Source organism: Thermobia domestica, chromosome 18 (assembly GCF_964235325.1).
Source record: "Thermobia domestica chromosome 18, izTheDome1.hap1.1, whole genome shotgun sequence".
NCBI lineage: Eukaryota > Metazoa > Arthropoda > Insecta > Zygentoma > Lepismatidae > Thermobia > Thermobia domestica.
Window position 1 is genome coordinate 160,059,641 of NC_137471.1, and position 25,286 is coordinate 160,084,926.

The window sequence follows — 25,286 nt, forward strand, 5'->3', positions numbered from 1 at the left end:
GATGAGAACAGGATAAGAGTGAAAATGATCATAATGATGATTAAAAATTATACTACTTGTGTACTCCAGCCAAATTACGCTCGTGAAAACTCTCAATTTCTTGCAACCTGTTGCCTGTTAATGAATTAGCATCACTGTGCGCCCACATGAGTGCAATAAAAAGAGTCTAGACTTGGCAGCTACGCCTCACTACATGTGCGCCAGCTGAGAAAGTATGTGAATGCACTACGTTTTACCGGCAAATCGAAGTGGCTAGCAGCCTATGAGAAGGTTACGCCCTCTATAACGTGAGTGATGGAAAAGAATTTATTTACAAAGTGTAAGTGGAGATCTGTGCTCTATCGAAATTTTACAATTATACGGTATAAAAACTAACAAAAAATCAAAAAGAAAAAGAAAAATGGGCGTATGGAACTTTGATCCTTAGCATTATAATGTAAGTAAATATATATAACAGAACTTAATATAGACAGATTGATTCAATATAAATACAATACAATTAGAGAAAATAAAAAATGTGTAAAGGGATAACGAGGACGGAGAATGAGGAGAGGTGCGAAGCAGAAGTTAACACATGTGTATTGTTAATCAGACAAATGAATGTGTCTTTTGCGTAGGGTCATCTCTATGTGATGATGGGAACCGGAGAAGCCAAACTGCGCAGAAAGTGATTACTGTGCAGGATAGGATGGATGAAAAAGTGGAAGATGCTAATGAATAACATAATCAGATATAACCTTCAGCCCCAGATTAGCCCCAACTCGTAACTTTTTTGAATTATTTGTAAACAACTGCAACTACAGTTTTCTTAATTTGTATGTTAGTAACTTTGGGTGAGACACTTGTCGGTTTGCGGGGAAGATGTGGATTTCGTATTGATATGCTTAAAAGACCTCCAAAATGTGGAATTAAAATTTTTATTCTTGTTGGTGAAACATTATACTACAAACAAATATAGAAGTGTATGTGAGGACACAACCAGAAGGCCCGTTCCTGATAGATAACAAACCTGAAGAAGTAGTGAAGAGATTGTGTCAACAGATTCATGGTTCATCTTGCAAAGAGACCTTTGTACAATAATCGGTTTACAAGCTGCAATTTGGTTAAATAAATGGAATGAGACAGTAAGTTAACTATTATAGGGACAATTCGTAAAAACAAGAGAGTTGCCCCCGCGTTTGTGAATGCGAAACGGAGGAAAGAATACAGTAGTGTATTTGGTTTTCATTAGAACTGCACCATTGGTTCCTATGCATCTAAGAAAAATCTGTGTTTAGTGCTGATCTCAAGTATGCACAATGACGTCAAATTAGATGAGAGTATCAGAGATAACAGGAAGCCAGATATCGTCACATTTTACAACGATACTAAAGGTGAGGTGGACATAGTAGACCAGATACCTACTGAATATGACGAAGAAAGAAATACTACACGATGGCAAATAACGTGATTTTATCACTTCTAAAATGTAGAACCGACTAATAGTAATGTTATACGTTTATACACATAGATATTTTGCCAAAAGTGCTGTAAGTGGATTTGCCTAAGTCACGCAAAAATGATGTGTGGAGACTGCTGCAGAATTGAAACGTGAATATACCACTATTAGGAGAAATCCTGGTTTACTTCTTTCTAGTTAATAAATATTTTATTTTCAGTACCGGTATCTAAGCAATAAAAGTCACATAATTATCGAACTTCATTTTAACAAGAAAGGTATTACCTCAATAAAATTCTATAGTTTCGCTTAAAGCGTATCCACTGCCTGGTGTTTGTATTTAATATTGTAAATAGAATACAAATTTAAATCCTAGTTCACATCTTATCAGACAAAAATGTTCCTGTGTCCAAGAGACAAAATGTTACCATTCATAAAAATGTTTTTCACCTTACCACTATAAGGTTAAGAACAATGAATCTCATATGGGTAAAGTGTACTGGCAGAGCGTAAACATTAGGGACAAGGAGTATGCTGATAGCGATTTGGTGTGGGGTCTAAAGTGAGGTAGTATATATTGCATGAATAAAAGGGTGCTGAGTTTAGAAGCGTTTGTTGATATAGGTGATATTTACTTTTTCGATATATTACTGTAAAACGGACAAGTTTTTCATTGGTATAGCTCCAGAGTGGGACTACGTAACCGGACAATGAAAGGTACGTGGAAAACTTTTCGTTAGAAGGTCAACAGTTTTTTTATAGATTTTGAATAATGAAGTTATCCACACTGTAAAACTGTATGTTGTTTGGCAGTAACAAATCTTTGTATGTACTTAGGATCGTCTATGCATAAAATAGAGAAAGACGGCATCAAACCGCAGAAAAGTTAAAGTTCGAGGAAAAATATTTGTGCTATCTCTATGCTTTATCATTTCCATTGTGAACCCAGTAGTAAGTCTACGGCTAGAGTCTGCGTTTGAAGTTGGAGATGCAGTGAAATATCGTTATCATTTATTGGTAGAGAACACTCAATTAAAATAATTTACAATGTTCAACTCAGATAGCAAGAAATGAGTAAGAGTGACTTGGACAACGTAATCCCACGCTAGAGAAGTGTGCCAAATCTTACGTTTTATATTCTGCGTTTAATGTGGTGATGTACAGTAGAATGCTGCTCAAAAGTGCAGTGAACAGAAAACCACCTTTAAACTATACTACAAAAACGTACAAAGTGTAACAAACAATTTTACAGACTGTGCCGTAAATATGGCTGTTTAGTGGTGAGCGAAACATGTCTGAAAATATCAATAAGGAACAGTGGAATGTCGTTTCTCAACCAATTCTCTACATAGAAATAAGACCGCAAGACCATAGAGGCGGATTGTTTGTAGTACTAAAACAAATGGGGCAGCAGAGCACAGAATGATCTCGTACGTGAGTGTGAAACTATTTGAGCAGAGGTAAGTCTGTCCAAAAACAGTCTTCGTCGGGTGTTTCTGCAGACCATATAGGAACAGTGCTCAAAGTTAACTTGAAAGATGCCACGAACATTTCCAGATATTGTGAGAAGGTGACAAAATTGCTCATTTTGGTGACTATAACTTGAGCTTAGATATGGATCTACAATAAACATGGGATAACGTCAGACACACATGACATCCCTCTGTCGACTATTCTAATCAAGCATCAATTTGGGATAGTACAATTTTCATAGCACGCGTAAAAATAACAGCGTAGATTATTTCATCTCTATTCCTCCAACAGAATTCTACATCTCATATAAACTCTCCGCACGTGTGAGATTTTTTTCCTTTGTGGATTATCATTTACTTTGCAATATGTGAACCTTGAGTAAACGCCTTGCTAAGATCTTTGCATCTCTTTGGTGATTGTCGTATGTTCAACTGCATTTCAAGCTTTGAACGTAGACTATATCGTCTTCCACACCTGTCACGTGTGAGGTTTTGATCCTGTGTGGCTCAGCACGTATGAACGTTGAATAAATTCTATTCCAGGATTTTTGCAAGGTGAGATTTTGCTACTGTATGGATTCACATGTGTGTAGCCAATTTCTAACGTAGATCCCCACACTCTTGGCATGTGTGATGTTTTACTCCTGCGCGGGTTAACATTTCTCTAGCCAAACATCAACGTTTATCAAATGACATACCACACTCAGGGCATATTAATGCATATTAACATGTGTAGCCAGAGTTGAACTTTGATTAAACTTCTAACCATCCTCTTAGCATACGTGACCTCTTTTTCCTGTATGGATTATCATGTGTGTAACCAAACTTAACGATATTTAAATTCGCCATCACACTCGTAGCATGTGTGATACTTTTTCCTCTGAGGATTAACATGTGTGCAGCCTAACTGGAACCTCGATTAGCCACTAATGACTGGAACCTCGACAACCAAATACGAACGACGAGTAAATGCCGTACCTCACTTTTGGCACGTGTGAGGTTTTCCTCCTGTGCGGACGAACATGTATGTGGCCAAAGTCGAACGTCGAATAAATGCCTCATTACACTCTTAGCACGTGTGAGGTTTTTCTCCTTTGTGGGTTATCATGTGTGTAGCCAAATTTGAACGTCGATAAAATGCCTTACCACACTCTTGGCACGTGTGAGTTCTTTCTCCTGTGTGGGTTAACATGTGTCTAGCCAAATGTGAACGATGAGTAATAACCTTACCACACTTTTGGCACGTGTGAGGTTTTTCTCCTGTGTGCAGCCAAAGTCGAACGATAATTAAATGACTTACCACACTCTTGGCACATGTGAGGTTTTTTTCCTGTGTGGATTAACATGTGTTTATTTAAAGTTGAACGTTCAGTAAATGCCTTACCACACTCTTGGCACATGTGACGTTTTTCTCCTGTGTGGATTAACATGTGTGTAGCCAAATGGGAACGTTGAGTAAATGCCTTACCACACTCTTGGCACGTGTGAGGTTTTTCTCCTGTGTGAATTAACGTGTGTTTAACCAAACTTGAACGATCAGTAAATGCCTTACCACACTCTTGGCACGTGTGAGGTTTTTCTCCGGTGTGGATTAACATGTGTGTAGCCAAAGTCGAACGACGATTAAATGCCTTACCACACTGTTGGCATATGTAACTTTTTTCTCCTGTGTGGGTTAACATGTGTGTAGCCAGATTTGGACGTCGCTTAAATACTTGACCACATTCTTGGCATTTGTAAACTTTTTCTCCTGTGTGGATTAACATGTGTCTAGCTAAAGACGAACGTTGATTAAATGCCTTATCACACTCTTTGCACGTGTGAGGTGTTTCTCCTGTGTGGATTAACATGTGTGTAGCCAAATTTGAACGATAAGTAAATGCCTTACCACACTCTTGGCACATGTGAGGTTTATCTCCTGTGTGGATTAACATGTGTCTAGCCAAAGTCGAACGTTGATTAAATGCCTTATCACACTCTCGGCACGTGTGAGGTTTTTCTCCTGTGTGGATTAATATGTGTGTAGCCAAAGTTGAACGTTGTTTAAATGCCTTTCCACACTCTTGGCACGTGTGAGGTTTTCCACTTGTATGAAGCACCATGTGGGTAGCCAAACTTGAACATACTCTAAATTCCTTTCTACATACTCCACATATGTGAGATTTTGCACCTGAATGCACAAACTCACCACTTGACATAGTTGAACTTCGACTAGAGCGTTTAAAACTATTTTGGTACGTATGATGCTTTTCACTTTCCTGTGTCACCATATTTGCTGTCAAACGTGATCGATGAAATCCTTTGCCAAACTGCGTCGAAGTATCAGATTCCTCATAAGAATCAGAAATGGTCTTATTTAATGTAGTAAATGTATTCCCGTCTCCGTGGAAAGCAAATATGTTATCGCGCCTGAAACAAATTCAAGAAACAATGAAATGTAAATGGACATAATGATTAAGTAGCAAGAAAACATGTAATCATTCGCTATATTACATGTTTTATTCCATTAAATATTGTAGAAATATGAAATGGAGTACCATATCACTATAGTCTCAAAATAAGTTGCTGTAGTTTGTTTCACTATATCAAATTAAACTATCATTTATACCGTGGCGGACATAAGTCTATGACCAGGTATTGTCGGCTGTCTTGAAACAAATGCACACTATGAGATTTTAATCTGTCTTATCTGTAGTTTCATCTGGAGAAAAAACCAACTTGCGATCCAAAGGTTTAAGAACAACTCAACGTATTAATAGAAACTGTACCGAAGATAATTCACTTATATCATCATAAGAGGAACACGAAAGACGTTTTGAAAAAAATTAAAAAATTACATACAACTTTCCAATCTGAGGCAGAGAAACTTAGAGTAACAAGACTAAAGACGAATCATTTACAGCGTTGTGATCGTGGTTCAGTGGTCTGGGGGCTTGACCAGTAATCTCGAGGTTCTTCGATCAAACACACGTTAAGCATTTTTTTCCCTTTAGGAATTTTGATGGAAATAGATCGGCGATAACACAGGCTTCATTACATTCAAATATTTGAATACTTGTTTGTTTCAGCACTTGAACTATCAAATTTTCAGGAGTAATGCTAATAATATTATCAATTATCTCGAAGAATATTTAAAACTTAAAAACTTATTATCGCTCAGGTCGTACCATTACAAGCAGAAACGTGATATTAGGCAAAAAAAAAGTTTCGGTTTTGTGTAATGTTGCGCATGAAAAGACGAATTTCTCATCTCGATTCTAAAACAAACCAAACAAAATCGGGATGAAACATTTTAATTCGAGACGGGACAAGGTTAATTCACACTATAGTCATGCTTTGGAGATGAGAATCGAGACGAGACCCAAACTATCGTAAACATTTCTCATCTTATCTCGATTCTAGGAATAGTGTATGCCACTCTTTAAGCAACAATTGCTCTGTAGACTGAATCTTATACATCATTTTGATAAGATTTCAGAGCTCACTGAATTATGGTCTGTGTATATATTTTTGTAGCAAAGCTTTTTTAATTGCATCTGCAAACTTCACAAGTTAGTTTATGACAAGCTTTAGTTTTCAATTATATTCAGTTCTTTTTTCCTGAAAACGTACAGTACAATATATTCTACACGAAATATTAGCGGAAATCTGTCGTTTAAATTTGAGTAGCTTTAGAGGTGTCTAATGATGGTACGGAACCCCTTTCCCGAAATCCCTTCGACATCTTCTGTAGCTTAGCCAGCATAACCATTACTTAAAAACAACTGTAATTACGGCTCTTGTGAGTTCAGAATCCCTACTTTCTACACCAAAATTACCTCGAAACTTTCCGTTATAACATTTAACTTTCCTTTATAACATTTAGCTAGTTGAAGGGAAACTTTCCGTTATAACATGTAGCTAGTTGTAGGAACGTATCGAGAGGGTATGTGCTGTTGGTGCTGACACTTCTCTCCAATCCCGACTATTTTGTAACTTATGGCTTACGCTACGGGTTATTTTACAGGCTTTAATACAATGTGTCCTCATACGGAATTTGTTACCTATACTATTATTATTACTGAATATTTGAGACCTCAATATTACGTCTCACTGCCGTAGCAAAGCTGGGATAAATGCAATAAACAAGTGACAAATCTTGGGAAAAAGACGAAAATCAATGTGAAGGTTACGATTATATTTACAAGAATCTAACAACTACCAAAAAACACGATTTCAACCACATGGCGACCGTTTTCCGGATTAAATTATAGCAGTCTTCTTACAACTGCTTTTACAATACCATTAGTTATACAGATTACGTGTTGAGTTTGGATCTGATTAGCCTAGTGTCGACAGTCAATTTCTATCAGATCCTCGGCGAACACAATTAATTAAAAATAAAGCAGAGTGATAGATAGAAACAAGAACTGAGTAATGTAGATTTTTCATGTAAGTTAAGTAAATATGTTTTGACCTTGAGAGCAACGGAGAGATTAATGTAGCTCATAAAAATTTTTCTTGTTGATTTTTAATTCTATGTAGATGTGAGTGGATAGCAAACAGCTGATTGAGTATACACACATACATACATGTTTTACACTATGCACCTTCATGTGCATTTATGAATAAGAGTAAATGTTTTAATACTAATACACAATAACACACTGAGCAAGGCTATGTGATAATATGTAAAAAGAAAACAGTATCACGTGACAGTTTTGTCACAGTAACTGTGCAAACAAACAGAGAACATATAGAGAATGTTTCTGAAAGCAGGAATTAGGACGTACAGGAAAAGAGGAAGAAGAATAATTAAACTAGTCAGAAGAAAAAAGAGAAAAGCAATAGCGAACAAAGATCAAGGGGAGTAGTATATAGAGTAGGGTGCGAGGAGTGTAACAAAATTTTCATAGGAGAAAAGAAAAAAATATAAAAAAAGGATTAAGCAGCACCAGGATGTTATAAGACTGAAAATGGACAACAATGCGATATACAAGCATCAGAAAGAAACAAACCACAGGATAGGGTGGGAAGGAGCAGAGGTCACAGAAGTAGAGAACAGGACTTTGGTGAGAAAATGGAAGGAAGCCAGAGAGATTATGAAAGCAGGACGCAAGGTGAACTGGAATGCAAGATTCTCGATAAATAAGGAGTGAGAGAAGATTCTGCTTAAAGAAGACGGAATAAAAAGGAAGAAGAAAGAAAGAGAAACAAAATAACAAGGATAATAAGGATAATTAGAGGACAGGACGCATCCAGCGGAAAAAAGTAAACCTCTAATTGGACACGTGTGCAGCTAAAAAGTGAAAGTGAAAACCAGACAAGTGTTATTTTTTAAAGAAGGGGCGGAACCTAATTAAAATTGACCTCCGGACAGTATATATAAGTGATGACCAACTCCCAGCAACCAGAAGGAGTGGAAGTCTGATGAAGACAGAGTTATTGTGTAGAAACTGTCACGTGATACTGTTTTTCAAATATTATCACACGGCCTTGCTGAATGTGTTATTGTGTATTTGTACACAATGGAATCAAAGCCTGATAGAATAGTTATAGAAACTATTTTATATATGGTACTAGTTTATATCTGTGTTAATTTTTATTGAAGCACTTCGCAAAATGAAACCTGAGTTGTAAAAACAAGGATTGGTTGTTAATGGTCGTAATATCAAAATTCTTAGTGTTTCACGTTTTAAGTGCATGTTTCTTATTTTCGTATTAAACTCGGATACTTATATTTTTGTACTTTGAATTAGTTGCTCGTATCTCATATCAATATGGAGGCTAGTGTTTTAGAACAATTTCGAGCAATGTTGACAGAGAAATTAGAGAAACAATTAGAAACCATTGCTCAAAAATGGTAATGAATATTGGATGCCTAGGACAAAAAATACATGAATCAGTAGGTGAACTTCAAAAGCCTGTAACAGAAACGATTTGGGAGCGTAGGAAAGAGCGAATCGAATGCCAAAGCAGACAGCTTACGTATTAATATCAACGTAACCAATAACTCCTTAACTGAAGTACTCTCTGAATTAGTTAACGCGGCCAATGATGTTGATTCAGTAACTGCAGAGTTTAAAAAAATTGTAGCGGAATGAAAGAAAGGTCTCACTGTGTTCTATGAATACATGCGAACGGCACAGATTTAGTGTAGGCAAACCAACAAAATAAAAGAGTGCAAGACGGAAAAGAAACCATCTTGAATTCGAGCCAGCCCAAGTTGTGAAAGATATGTGCCAAATAAACCAGAAAGTCGATTACAGTCAGGAAAAGGAAATATGCAGTGTAGAGATAGCAAGAAAGAAGAATCGTTACGCGTACCTGTAAAAAATTGTTTCTAATGTAATTGTTTTGCCGGCAAGGGATACCGATGTTTCACACATAATAAGCGGTAGCGTTCTGGTTGCGCTTATCCGCCCTCTCGAAAAAGCCAGGGAAGGCTTGAGAGTTCAATTGATGATTTTGTGTGATAACGAAGTTACAGTGTTGTCGCTTTTGTGTCGCAGGCAAATGGTTTTGCGCGAATTAACAAATTCGTATTTGTCTTTGTAACAGTGTATGTCTAAAGTAAGTTGCATTTTAGTGCTGCAAATCCATTCCGACTTTATCAGCTTTGAATATTGTAGAAGGAAACGACTTCAAATTCACAATAGACCCACCAAGCGAATTCTTTTTTACGTAGTGAAGGTCTCGTAGATAATACATCGGTCGGAAATGTTTACCGTAAACAAGCGTAACACTTCCAATAAAGCACACGCAGTCGAAAGTATATTTCCGTTATAGAACCAAAATGTAACACCAAAGTTAAGAAGAAAAATAAGATGGCCAATGATACCCAGTTGAGTTTTCGTAATACATTATTAACGTAAACTCGATTTCGAGGAGCATAATCAGTAGAATTAAAATGAGCAGACGTGATCATATCAGTACATCAGATGCAACATTTATTAATTTTCAGTTGCCGAAATGTTTGAATTTTCAAGCTGGTACTTCACTATTGCGAAATTGTAAAAAGCGAAAGTTTAAGTGTAGTGCTACACAAAATGTAGACATGTTGATTGCTCATGATGAAAACAATGTGCGTAGACCTCCACGTACAGCGTATTCTCAGCACGCACAACCACACATTAGGCGTGCAGAAGGAAATATGTTGAGAATAAAAGGAAAGTGCCTTGGTAAGCGTAATTCGGAACGCACTAAACTCGGTCAAAGACGAACTACATGCAAATTAAAGTCGAGGTGTAGGCGAGGTTATTTCGAGTCAAACATGCTGAAGAAGTATACATCGACTCCGAAGAGCACTAAAAACCTTAAGCGAAAACACGTACGAACATTGTATAGTAAACTACATGGCAAAATATAGTAATAGTAAGCGCAAACCTAAAAAGAAATTTATCGCAGGTATCGCAATGCAGCGTAAATCCAAACGTCGCAAAGGAAGGCGTGTCATTACGTGGAAGTTTAGTAAATACGCTGTAAAAAGGAGAAAAGTTCCGAAATTAAACAAACTAACTGGAAAAGTACACGTAACCGTGCTAAATTACAGCTTACAAGCGTAACCGGCACAGATGGAAAATTAAAATCTTAGCACAAAAAAAGCGTGAACTCCACCCCAACTCGGGTTAAACCCCGGAAGAGATGAGAGACCAGAAATACCGAATTTGAACTTTTAAACTTTTAGATTATGAAAAAAGGATTACTGTTTATTTATTTGATTATTTCCCCGAATTTCGAAGGTTAATTTTCAGAAACAAAGTGTGTGCCCACCGCCACTGACGCACCAGTCCAAGAAACCATCAATATCGCCTTACAATTAGGTACGTTTATTTAGATGTCATATTTTATGGTTTCCTTACAGCATTTGGAGATGAAAGATGAATGTTGAAAGGAGAGGAAAGACAGCATTGGAAATTTTAATTGATTTAGAACGCGATTTCCGACTTTGAAATTGTAATAATACCGCACCACTTTTGAAAAGTATGGCTATCCCGTTTTAAATGCGGACTTTCAGTATCGAGTTCTTATTAGGATGTTTAAGTATTGTATTTTTTTTCAGGTCTTTCCAGTTTTGGGATCCATACTTCATAATAAAATTTTATTATCAAATTTTGCTTGAGTTTTTAATCATTCTCCTTTATGTTTATATTAACATTAACTGTCCCCATACAATCAAGCATTTAGAGACATGTTAGGCAATTAGATAAATTACGAACATAATTAGAGAAGTACTAGTAATAACTACAATTAATCATAAAGTTAAAATTTTGGGTAATTAAAAAAATGTGCTCTTCAGATAGTGAAGTTTTTCATCTGATGTTGTGATTGCATAATGAGAAAATATGCGAAATTTGTAATGTAAAATCAAGTCGCCGTCAAAATACTGTAAGTTAAACACAATTTAGTATAATATTGAAAGTAATTGACAATAACCTTGAGTTTGATAAAGTTTCTCGTTGATTTGTTCGTCGTTCGATATATACATGCCGTCTACTATGAAAAGTCAATGTGCATTCAATGTGACTAATGATAGCTGAAGTTAATTGACTTCAGGGAAAGCGATATTATAAGTTAAGAAGAGTTGAAAATTAAAATATAGTTCATCCCCTAGGGACATCCCTACTTTCGTTATAAAATTAAAGTGATGAAACCAGTTCGACGCTAATGTGCAGATTTGGCAATTGACTAAAATTTCAAAATTTTGTTCTAATTTTTAATGTTTGGCATAATTAGAGAAGATTTTGATATAATAATTAGTTTTGATTTGGATTTATAGAAAATAATTAGAGTTTTGATTTGCATTTAGAGAAAGTAAATTAAATGCTATTCTTTTTGATATTTGAAAATAACTCTTGTATTCTTGTGCCGGGAATCATAAACCGATCTCGAGAAAAAGAAAAAGGGAAGCCCGTTTACGATTCCACGTTACCCTTTACTACGATAAACACCGGATACTATGATGTATCGATAGTACGGAGTGCCTACGTCAGTTACGTAGTATATGGTAAAATTAAGGATTATGTTATGAGAACATATTAAGATTGCTACGTACGAGTAGGCTCTGAAGAACAATAATGTTTAATGAACAAGTTAATATTACTGTTATCTTGTGTTTCACTATTGTGACAAATGCTCTCGGATGTGGCTTTGTTCTCGATAAAGATAAGTGCAATTGCTAGTAAGCCACACATAAGTATTAGCTAGCGCTCTTTAAAAGGTTACATTTGTAAACCTACCAATTTTGTAGGTACGAGCGAGCCTGAAGTAATACTAATGATTAAAAAATTGATGAATTGAAATGTGAGGCTGTAGCATTAAATCTCCTCCCAGGGTGTATTTCTTGTCGTCCTCTTCATTATATTTATTTTCTTAAAATGCCTCTTCAAGGCCTGAATGTTGACAGCCCAATTGAGGTTCGGAAATTAACCCTAATTTGTCACGACTTGAATACCGAAGGCATGCAACTAGGGTGGTATGTAAGGTCTTAGGGTAGAAGCGATTCATTCGAATCATGAGGGACCCTGCAAGCTTCAACTGTAAGAGGTTGTCAGCACTGTTGGTTTTAGGATCCAATTTATTAATCTGTAATTTTAATGAATGACCTACAACCTGTGTTGGCAAATAATTACGCACAGAATGGTGCTCCGTATGGCATAACCGCCGTTTTACTAATTTATTTGTATTTAAATGTTCAAACGGTTATTAGTTACGTTGTATAATGCAAGTTACAATATATAATATAGCGAAAGTGACTTAACATTGACGGAAATTCTTTTAAAATTTGGCGGTCCTTACAGCGACTGTTTTTCACGCCACTACAACAACAAAGCCTCCCTGTAATTAGAACTGATGCTGACCCCAACTTAACACCAAAATAAAGTTACATGTTTTATCGTACAGTGTAGTTGAAACTTCGTGTATACAGTTAATAGTTTAACCGACGGAGGACTGTGAAACTCTCTTCATATTTTGGCGAAGTAATGCCCGATTAGCAAAGTAACCGCTTGTCAAGTTAGCTAGTAACCATTGTAAGCGAACTGAAGTATCAAAATTTAGTGTGGCAAATCATAACACGGAACTATGAAAATGTTTGGGAATGAAGGGATCCATATAATTAAGAAGTTACATCCGTAATGTATTGTGTTACTTTGGAACACAAATATACAAGCAAAGAAAGCATTTCATCATGTTACCTATAAAATACTTAGGAACGTACAAGAACACATTGAACACGTAAGACATGTAAGTCATCCTAAATACAGAATTTTGCGCTATCCTTGTTTACCCACATTCTGCGTAATGCCCTAATCTGCATAGCAATCTTATTTTTACCGGCCATCTAGTACATGCTGATTAGCGTTGTTTTTACAATAATTCATATATTATTAATATGTACGTATACCAAGCCCCTAAAGTGATCCCAAATTGAAAAATGCAAGTCCATACCCTAAAAAAGATTCCTGGGAATGTAAAAAGTCGAATTCCTTGAAAAAATGAGTGCAGTTATGAAATGGATGTTGTATGGACCTCTACAAATAATGAACATCCATTGTTGGTTAAAATATTCTTTATCTTGTATTTTACTTATGTCTTTCGAAGCCAGCCGGAAAAATCAAGCTAGACCCATTTGAGCTAAATCAAAATAAAATCATAAACGTCCATAGTTTATGTTCGAATATAATAGGCTACATTACAGATTTTCATTTGTAAAATTTTAGGATAATTACCATTCTCATTATTTGGTATTTTACATAAGTCTCTATATAAATAAAACAATATCGTCGAGCACCCATATTTTAAATATGTGAAACAATTAGTGAGAAATGTGTAACCAATAATAAAGAAATAATTATTTTATCAAAATATGAACTACATAAGAATTGTATGGATCGTATCAATCTCGTTATTATTTTTATTTGGTAAAGAGCTTGTCAATGTGTGCCATGTCATTTCCAAATTGTAGGCTACTAACTTACGTTCACGATATCTCCCATACCTAAATATTTCTCGTGAAGTATTGCTTTTAACCAATAAAGTTTCCGAAACCATGTAACCGTATTATCAATCTGAACAAATTAGTTAATGAAAAATTGAACATTACCTTTCTGGCCGAACTGAATTTAAACTTTTTGTTGTTAATTGTTGGGAGTCATTAGAATACGACGCGCAAGTCTCCTGAACCACAATTTTTCTTAGCGTTACTATATTACTTTCAAATTCAGGATCTTCTTCTAGTGCTAATTCTGGTTTCACCCCAACAACGTTTAGTTTCACATCCAAAGAGCACATAGCTTTATCCTTGTCCACTGATACATCTCCTTCCGTTGTAGATAATATTAACTCTTTGTTGTCATTCATTAGTTCGTATGTGCACCCTCTCCCTTCGAGCGGATCATCACTAGGTAAGTCATAAGCAATTTCTTCTTTGCACATCAATTCCGACTAAACAGACGCCTTACCAGCCAATACTCCCCTTATATTTTACGCTGCCATCGTTAATGAAATGGTTTACAAGTACGTTCACAAAAGCAACTTTTTATTTCCAATAATCTTCTTCTTCCTCTTATTCTTCTTCATCAACCACTACTCCTCTCTCGGCAATTGATTGTTTGTTTGTAGTAAGCATCACAAAAGTTTTGCATAGTATCATTATCACTGTATTGAACAAGAATATCGGCAATTTAGAAAGGTAACTAAACGTGTAAAATGTAAAGATTAGAATAGTTGAAAAATAATAAAAAAGTAAAAAGATGTGTACAAAGTCATAAAACAGATAGAAAGTAGTAAGTATGATAAAGCGAAAATACGTTAAAAAAGAAGTGTCGCAGTCGGGAAAAAGTCAAATTTCAGGTTCCGGTTCTAGGTATTTTCCTTCCTTCTCTTCGGAAGTTTGGTTCTTGAAAAAAAGAGAAAGTAAGTACTGCCCTTTTGTCATTTAAAGTTTTTCATTTTCTTTTTCCACCAAAATTCAAGAAGTTCTTTGTTTTTTTTCCTATTTCTCTCTCACTTAGTTCCCTTCCATTTACATTAAAGCCTAACCTCCAAGCTAATTTAACCAAATTTCCTTCCTTTTTCATTTCATCGATCCATTTCCATTTTTCCCTGATTTTTATGGTTTCTTCACATTTTAACAATAAGTGTTCTAATGTTTCATCCTCTTTAAAACATAATTGATATTTCTCGTTCACTTCTTTAATTTTTTTCAATCTTACCCCTGTTTCAAGGCTCCCTGACCTGGCTTTGAAAATAAAAATGCTTCGCAAATCATTGTTCATATAATTTATTTTCTCATAAAGCCTTTTATATGTTTATATTCCTTTCAAACTGCTCTTCTTGACACCTTCTTCATGACACTTTTCCTGCGGTTTCTCTTTAATGGTTTCTTCTGTGATTTTTTGGAGGGAAGTGTGGTACAATAGGAAAAGATCAGAATAAGGAGAGAATTTCGAACAGATAAAGGGAGCTGAAGGCCAAGTTCAACAGAACAAGAGGTAGAGAAAATTGAGGAGTGTAAAATGACTGGGAAAAAGTGTAGAAAAAGGAGAGAATGTATGAACGTGTAAAGGAAAGAAAAAATGTGTAAGTTCAGTAAATATGTATAGAAAACCCCACAAAACTCTCGTCATGACAGGACGCACAAAGCACGATGCACTCGCCATAACGGCCACTCTACTCGATATTTCATGAATACTCTCCCGGCAATTATAGACGGTACTTGCAATCAAATGTACGATCAGGTTTTAATATGATACAGAATAATTGCTTATTGAAAAAATTAGTTCTTCTTCTTCTTCTTCTTCACAAATATAAAGCCCGACCTGACAAAGACCATTGGAAATTTATGATGTGTTTAAAGCCACTGTTGTAAACATGTTGAAGGCATGAGCTACCACTGACTTTATATTATTATTATTAATAATAATAATGATATGCATAACAATAAACGAAAAGTGGTTGGTGTGTTTTCTTTGTACTTTTGTTTTGATATCATTATTGTTTTCCACCGTTAATTAAATTGTACTAGTAATTTTTTTCCTTTATTCTATTTGTAAAATGTTAACTTTTACCAATGTCAACTCATTCAAGAATAGTGATAGGCAGTGGGAATATTTACGGTGGAAAGGATAATATAAAAACGGGAATATTCCCGGGTTGTTCTCTTGCATATCAATTTCCGGGAAGGAATTTATTTCCATTTCTTTATTTTATTTTCCAAATTATAAGAAAAGTATGACAAATTACTTTATTTTCATTTATTATGATATACTTCTAGGTTTTAAACAATTTGGAGGTTACAAAAATTGAAATTCTTTGACTGTATTTTATATAACTAGTCATATGATTTTTTCTAACAAGGGACATGATTCGGTAAAACCGCGATGATCGGTATAAAACTTGGTATACATATACAGGACTAAGTATTGAACAATGTATGATAAGTCATTCCCCGTGTAAAAGTCGTTTTCCGCCGACAACGCCAACTATCCTTCGAAACACTAGCAGTTAAATTCCTCGTTATAGGTGCTGAGTGACGATCAGTCTGGCGGGCCACTGTGTCGTAGTAAGCTCGGATTAGTGTTAGGTCAGTGTGGAAAAAATGGTGCGGGCTGCTGGCATTAACCTCCTTCATGTAAGTGAATTGTTAAAAGACAAACTAAGGCGCAGATTTAAGAATCAAATATCAGTTGGAGCAGAACATGAGTGATTTGCAACACTTTGATGCAATTTAATTATCAATGAGTACGAAAATAAATTAGAAATGATCATACTCGTCAGAGATGTTAAGAAAACTGGGCCATATGCAGAGTCCTTCTGGTTTGTGATTAGTACCATACTAAATCGTTCGACTTATATATGCTTCCTTCAGATGTCAGGCGTTTAGCATGACGCTAATCATTTGTCAAAACGACTTTGCATAAGGCGGATTAAATTTCTAAATGTTATAAACAAATTAGGTTGGATAACTGCCAGAACACAGATACCCCTCCATTTTGTGAACATTTGCGCTTAAATATGTATGTTCACAATATTTGCATGTCTTTCCATTTTTTTTTAATTTTGCATGTAACATTGCCACACACGACTTTTCTTCCTGCCTATTTCTCGAAATTCCATGCGTGAATTCACATGTAAGTTCGAGTACCTCTTCAGAAATTCGAGTCAGAGAGAAAAGACAGACTGACGTCTGTTAAAAACGGCAAAATTTGATGCAAATATGTTAGAACTGTTATATATATATATATATATATATATATATATATATATATATATATATATATATATATATATTACTAGGGTACTATTCACTAACTCGTGTGTGTCCATAGAGAAGAGGCACGTTAGCTGTGGTGGGTATACGCGTGCAAGATGTCGAAAAATACTAATTTGTTAAAGGCGGCCACTACAAGCTAGTTTTGATTACAATTAGAAGCAGTAAACCGTTTTCTATGGTTACAAGTGACCTATATAATTTCTCTTAATATTGCTGTTCCTTTCTAGCTTGACACGTTTCAGGTTGTAAGCCTGTAACAAGTCCTCCGAAAAGAATGAAAAGCACTTCATCCTTGACAGTACACAATTGCTCCTTCTGTGAAGATTACTTTGTACATAGTGTTTGTATTTGCTGTGTCAGTTCTTCACTATTACTTTTCAGCTATGTCGCCTGAGTGAAGTAACTATTCTGCACAGTCTTTTGTTGTGACGTGACTGATTTCACCTGGAAATGTCCAAATACTGGACCCCTTCTTCATTTTAAGCATGTCCCAAATAGCAAAAATGACATGCAACAAACTTGCAGTAGATTTGCAATTCAAGTCTGGCAAACTAGCAGCAGACTTGTGATGCAAGTCTGCAAGTTTGAAGCAAGTTTAATGCAAACTTCCTAGTTGACGCTCTTCGAACTTGCAGCACGCCTGACGTACAAGTGTATGGTAAGTTTGCAAAGCAAGTTTCTGCAACGGGGTTTACTTGCACAGCAAGTCTACTGCAAGTTTCCACTTGCACTGCAAATGCACAGCAAGTCGGCAGCAAGTTAGTGCAGGTTTGACGCAAGTCTGCAAGGATACCACTTGCACTGCAACTCTACAACAAGTTTGTAGTAAGTCTTCTGCAAGTCTACAACAGGTCTTCAGCAAGTGAGTGTAGTAAGTCTTCTGCAGGTATATACTAGCATTGCACTGCATGCCTTTTACAAACTGAACATTTACTGTATACGAACATACACACAGTATATTTTTCTCAACAACTTTGTCAAACAATACACGTTTAAAATATAAATTATTTCTACATGCTGGATACTTAGGTAATTATGTTAATTATCCACTTGTTTGAATGCATCACACAATTCGCACTTACTATAAATGCCGTTAGTGTATGTCTAACGTAAGTTGCATTTTAGTGCTGCAAATCCATTCCGACTTTATCAGCTTTGAGTATTGTAGAAGGAAACGACTTCAAATTCACAATAGACCCACCAAGCGAATTCTGTTTTACGTAGCGAAGGTCTCGTAGATAATACATCGGTCGGAAATGTTTACCGTAAACAAGCGTAACACTTCCAATAAAGCACACGCAGTCGAAAGTATATTTCCGTTATAGAACCGAAATGTAACACCAAAGTTAAGAAGTAAAATAAGATGGCCAATGATACCCAGTTGAGTTTTCGTAATACATTATTAACGTAAACTCGATATCGAGGAGCATAATCAGTAGAATTAAAATGAGAAGATGTGATCATATCAGTACATCAGATGCAACATTTATTAATTTTCAGTTGCCGAAATGTTTGAATTTTCAAGCTAGTACTTCACTATTGCGAAATTGTAAAAAGCGAAAGTTTAAGTGTAGTGCTACACAAAATGTAGACATGTTGATTGCTCATGATGAAAACAATGTGCGTCGACCTCCACGTACAGCGTATTCTCAGCACGCACAACCACACATTAGGCGTGCAGAAGGAGATATGTTGAGAATAAAAGGAAAGTGCCTTGGTAAGCGTAATTCGGAACGCACTAAACTTGGTCAAAGACGAACTACATGCAAATTAAAGTCGAGCTGTAGGCGAGGTTATTTCGAGTCAAACATGCTGAAGAAGTATACATCGACTCCGAAGAGCACTAAAAACCTTAAGCGAAAACACGTACGAACATTGTATAGTAAACTACATGGCAAAATATAGTAATAGTAAGCGCAAACCTAAAAAGAAATTTATCGCAGGTATCGCAATGCAGCGTAAATCCAAACGTCGCAAAGGAAGGCGTGTCATTACGTGGAAGTTTAGTAAATACGCTGTAAAAAGGAGAAAAGTTCCGAAATTAAACAAACTAACTGGAAAAGTACACGTAACCGTGCTAAATTACAGCTTACAAGCGTAACCGGCACAGATGGAAAATTAAAATCTTAGCACAAAAAAAGCGTGAACTTCACCCCAACTCGGGTTAAACCCCGGAAGAGATGAGAGATCAGAAATACCGAATTTGAACTTTTAAACTTTTAGATTATGAAAAAAGGATTACTGTTTATTTATTTGATTATTTCCCCGAATTTCGAAGGTTACTTTTCAGAAACAAAGTGTGTGCCCACCGCCACTGACGCACCAGTCCAAGAAACCATCAATATCGCCTTACAATTAGGTACGTTTATTTAGATGTCATATTTTGTGGTTTCCTTACAGCATTTGGAGATGAAAGATGAATGTTGAAAGGAGAGGAAAGACAGCATTGGAAATTTTAAACAGGTAATTGATTTAGAACGCGATTTCCGACTTTGAAATTGTAATAATACCGCACCACTTTTGAAAAGTATGGCTATCACGTTTTAAATGCGCACTTTCAGTATCGAATTCTTATTAGGATGTTTAAGTTTTGTATTTTTTTTCAGGTCTTTCCAGTTTTGGGATCCATACTTCATAATAAAATTTTATTATCAAATTTTGCTTGAGTTTTTAATCATTCTCCTTTATGTTTATATTAACATTAACTGTCCCCATACAATCAAGCATTTAGAGACATGTTAGGCAATTAGATAAATTACGAACATAATTAGAGAAGTACTAGTAATAACTACAATTAATCATAAAGTTAAAATTTTGGGTAATTAAAAAAATGTGCTCTTCAGATAGTGAAGTTTTTCATCTGATGTTGTGATTGTATAATGAGAAAATAAGCGAAATTTGTAATGTAAAATCAAGTCGCCGTCAAAATACTGTAAGTTAAACACAATTTAGTATAATATTGAAAGTAATTGACAATAACCTTGAATTTGATAAAGTTTCTCTTTGATTTGTTCGTCGTTCGATATATACATGCCGTCTACTATGAAAAGTCAATGTGCATTCAATGTGACTAATGATAGCTGAAGTTAATTGACTTCAGACAAAGCGATATTATAAGTTAAGAAGAGTTGAAGGTTAAAATATAGTTCATCCCCTAGGGACATCCCTACTTTCGTTATAAAATTAAAGTGATGAAACCAGTTCGACGCTAATGTGCAGATTCGGCAATTGACTAAAATTTCAAAATTTTGTTCTAATTTTTAATGTTTGGCATAATTAGAGAAAAGTATAATAGTAATAAAATTGATGCTCGGATTTTAGATTTTGATATAATAATTAGTTTTGATTTGCATTTATAGAAAATAATTAGAGTTTTGATTTGCATTTAGAGAAAGTAAATTAAATGTTATTCTTTTTGATATTTGAAAATAACTCTTGTATTCTTGTGCCGGGAATCATAAACCGATCTCGAGAAAAAGAAAAAGGGAAGCCCGTTTACGATTCCACGTTACCCTTTACTACGATAAACACCGGATACTATGATGTATCGATAGTACGAAGTTCCTACGTCAGTTACGCAGTATATGGTAAAATTAAGGTTTATGTTATGAGAACATATTAAGATTGCTACGTACGAGTAGGCCCTGAAGAAGAATAATGTTTAATGAACAAGTTAATATTACTGTTATCTTGTGTTTCACTATTGTGACAAATGCTCTCGGATGTGACTTTGTTCTCGATAAAGATAAGTGCAATTGCTAGTAAGCCACACATAAGTATTAGCTAGCGCTCTTTAAAAGGTTACATTTGTAAACCTACCAATTTTGTAGGTACGAGCGAGCCTGAAGTAATACTAATGATTAAAAAATTGATGAATTGAAATGTGAGGCTGTAGCATTAAATCTCCTCCCAGGGTGTATTTCTTGTCGTCCTCTTCATTATATTTATTTTCTTAAAATGCCTCCTCAAGGCCTGAATGTTGACAGGCCAATTGGGGTTCGGAAATTAACCCTGATTTGTCATGACTTGAATACCGAAGGCATGCAACTAGGGTGGTATGTAAGGTCTTAGGGAAGAAGCTATTCATTCGAATCGTCAGGGACCCTGCAAGCTTCAACTGTAAGAGATTGTCAGCACCGTTGGTTTTAGGATCCAATTTATTAATCTGTATTTTTAATGAATGACTTACAACCTTTGTTGTCAAGTAATTACGCACAGAATGGCGCTCCGTAGGGCTTAACCGCCGTTTTACTAATTTATTTGTAATCAAATGTTCAAACGGTTATTAGTTACGTTGTATAATGCAAGTTACAATGTATAATATAACGAAACTGACTTAACATTGACGGAAATTCTTTTAAAATTTGGCGGTCCTTACAGCGACTGTTTTTCACGCCACTACAACAACAAAGCCTCCCTGTAATTAGAACTGATGCTGACCCCAACATTAACACCAAAATAAAGTTACATGTTCTATCGTACAGTGTAGTTGAAACTTCGTGTATACAGTTCATAGTTTAACCGACGGAGGACTGTGAAACTCTCTTCATATTTTGGCGAAGTAATGCCCGATTAGCAAAGTAACCGCTTGTCAAGGTAGCTAGTAACCATTGTAAGCGAACTGAAGTATCAAAATTTAGTGTGGCAAATCATAACACGGAACTATGAAAATGTTTGGGAATGAAGGGATCCATATAATTAAGAAGTTACATCCGTAATGTATTGTGTTACTTTGGAACACAAATATACAAGCAAAGAAAGCATTTCATCATGTTACCTATAAAATACTTAGGAACGTACAAGAACACATTGAACACGTAAGACATGTAAGTCATCCTAAATACAGAATTTTGCGCTATCCTTGTTTACCCACATTCTGCGTAATGCCCTAATCTGCATAGCAATCTTATTTTTATCGGCCATCTAGTACATGCTGATTAGCGTTGTTTTTACAATAATTCATATATTATTAATATGTACGTACACCAAGCCCCTAAAGTGATCCCAAATTGAAAAATGCAAGTCCATACCCTAAAAAAGATTCCTGGGAATGTAAAAAGTCGACTTCCTTGAAAAAATGAGTGTAGTTATGAAATGGATGTTGTATGGACCTCTACAAATAATGAACATCCATTGTTGGTTAAAATATTCTTTATCTTGTATTTTACTTATGTCTTTCGAAGCCAGCCGGAAAAATCAAGCTAGACCCATTTGAGCTAAATCAAAATAAAATCATAAACGTCCATAGTTTATGTTCGAATATAATAGGCTACATTACAGATTTTCATTTGTAAAATTTTAGGATAATTACCATTCTCATTATTTGGTATTTTACATAAGTCTCTATATAAATAAAACAATATCGTCGAGCACCCATATTTTAAATATGTGAAACAATTAGTGAGAAATGTGTAACCAATAATAAAGAAATAATTATTTTATCAAAATATGAACTACATAAGAATTGTATGGGTCGTATCAATCTTGTTATTATTTTTATTTGGTAAAGAGCTTGTCTATGTGTGCCATGTCATTTCCAAATTGTAGGCTACTAACTTACGTTCACGATATCTCCCATACCTAAATATTTCTCGTGAAGTATTGCTTTTAACCAACAAAATTTCCGAAACCATGTAACCGTATTATCAATCTGAGCAAATTAGTTAATGAAAAATTGAACATTACCTTTCTGGCTGAACTGAATTTAAACTTTTTGTTGTTAATTGTTGGGAGTTATTACAATACGACGCGCAAGTCTCCTGAACCACAATTTTTCTTAGCGTTACTATATTACTTTCAAATTCAGGATCTTCTTCTAGTGCTAATTCTGGTTTCACCCTATCAACGTTTAGTTTCACATCCAAAGAGCACATAGCTTTATCCTTGTCCACTGATACATCTCCTTCCGTTGTAGATAATATTAACTCTTTGTTGTCATTCATTAGTTCGTATGTCCACCCTCTCCCTTCGAGCGGATCATCACTAGGTAAGTCATAAGCAATTTCTTCTTTGCACATCAATTCCGACTTAACAGTAGCCTTACCAGCCATTGTGAATTGAAATATAATAAGAATTTAACACTGTTCTTATACTCCCCTTATATTTTACGCTGCCAGCGTTAATGAAATGAATTAGAAGTACGTTCACAAAATCAACTTTTTTATTTCCAATATTCTTCTTCTTCCTCTTATTCTTCTTCATCAACCACTACTCCTCTCTCGGCCATTGATTGTTTGTTTGTAGTAAGCATCACAAAAGTTTTGCATAGTATCATTATCACTGTATTGAACAAGAATATCGGCAATTTAGAAAGGTAATTAAACGTGTAAAATGTAAAGATTAGAATAGTTGAAAAATGATGAAAAAGTAAAAAGATGTGTACAAAGTCATAAAACAGATAGAAAGTAGTAAATATGATAAAGTGAAAATACGTGAAAAAAGAAGTGTCGCAATCGGGAAAAAGTCAAATTTCAGGTTCAGGTTTAGGTTCAAGGTATTCTCCTTCCTTCTCTTCGGAAGTTTGATTCCTGAAAAAAAGAAAAAAGGAGAAAGTAAGTACTGCCCTTTTTTCATTTAAAGGTTACCATTTTCTTTTTCAACCAAAATTCAAGAAGTTCTTTGTTTCTTTCTATTTCTTTCTCACTTAGTTCCCTTCCATTTACAATAAAGCCTAGCCTCCAAGCTAATTTAACCAAATTTCCTTCCTTTTTCATTTCATCGATCCATTTCCATTTTTCCCTGATTTTTACTGTTTCTTCACATTTTAACAATAAGTGTTCTAATGTTTCATCTTCTTTAAAACATAATTGATATTTTTCGTTCACTTCTATAATTTTTTTCAATCTTGCCCCTGTTTCAAGGCTCCCTGACTTGGCTTTGAAAATAAAAATGCTTCGCAAATCATTGTTCATATAATTTATTTTCTCATAACGCCTTTTATATGTTTATATTCCTTTCAAACTGCTCTTCTTGACACCTTCTTCATAACACTTTTCCTGCGCTTTCCCTTTAATTGTTTCTTCTGTGATTTTTGGAGAGAAGTATGGTACAATAGGAAAAGGTCAGAATAAGGAGAGAATTTCGAACAGATAAAGGGGGCTGAAGGCCAAGTTCAACAGAACAAGAGGTAGAGAAAATTGAGGAGTGTAAAATGACTAGGAAAAAGTGTAGAAAATGGAGAGAATGTACCCACACAGCAATGAAATATTTTCAAAACGTTTTTAAAACGTGCCATCATTTTCCTTCAGAAAATGTATCCAACTTCCCTTAAGGAAATATATTCCATACGTTCTTGAAAACATTTTCCAATTAACACTGAAAATATTTTCGCAATACACTCAAAAACGTTGTAGAAATATTTTATACGCCGTTAGAAAAGTTTTCCAAAAAATGTTTTCCGTACGATTTCCAAACATTACTGAAAATGTATTTGAAACATTTTATACAATGTTAACGGAATGGTTTTTAAAATGTTTCGCATAGAATATTTTAAAATTATTTACTAATAATACAGAAAATAATTTGTCAAGAATGAAGAAAATTGTTTTCTAAATATTTTTTTAAATGTATTGGGTACATTAGTTGAAATATTTTCTGAAGGTTTGTAATTCATTTTTAACAAAAATTAATGATCAGTAAAATAATAATTTTAAAATGTTTTCCATACATAACAAAAAATATTTTCCATACATGAAAAAATATTTAGTGAATATTTTCTGTATATCACAGAGAATATTTTCTGTAAATGGCAAAATATTTAGAGAATATTTTCTGTACATGACGGAAAATATTCAGAGAATATTGGGTAGACATATCAAAAACATTTTCAAATTAGTTTCCTTGGTGTTCTGTAAAAGTAGAAAATGTTTAGAAAATACTAAACTAGTTTCAGATATGAATTTGTGATAACTAAGAAAATATTTACGAATCATTTTTCAAATAGCAATTGCTGTTGTTGAAAATATAGAGAATATTTTCTGTATATGGCAAAATATTTAGAGAATATTTTCTGTACATTACAGAATATTCGGATAATATAAGGTAGACACATCAAAAATATTTTCAAATTAGTTTTCTTGGTGTTTTGTAGCAGTAGAAACTTTTAAGAAAATATTAAACTAGT

General features: G+C 34.8%; 1 protein-coding gene across 2 annotated transcripts; it reads right to left on the reverse strand.

The window, feature by feature from the left end:
• Positions 1-303: 303 nt before the first annotated feature.
• Positions 304-23,624, reverse strand: LOC145676139 (uncharacterized). 2 transcript variants are annotated; one of them, XM_081747046.1, is made up of 2 exons: positions 22,850-23,624; positions 304-5,319 (listed from the first exon to the last, which is right to left on the reverse strand). In XM_081747046.1, the coding sequence occupies exons 1-2, from the start codon at positions 23,212-23,214 to the stop codon at positions 4,137-4,139; spliced, it is 1,548 nt and encodes a 515-aa protein (XP_081603172.1). In that variant the 5' UTR covers positions 23,215-23,624; the 3' UTR covers positions 304-4,136. The 2 variants fall into 2 exon arrangements, with proteins under 2 accessions (XP_081603172.1, XP_081603173.1); XM_081747047.1 differs by lacking the exon at positions 22,850-23,624 and adding an exon at positions 13,994-15,672.
• Positions 23,625-25,286: the final 1,662 nt, after the last annotated feature.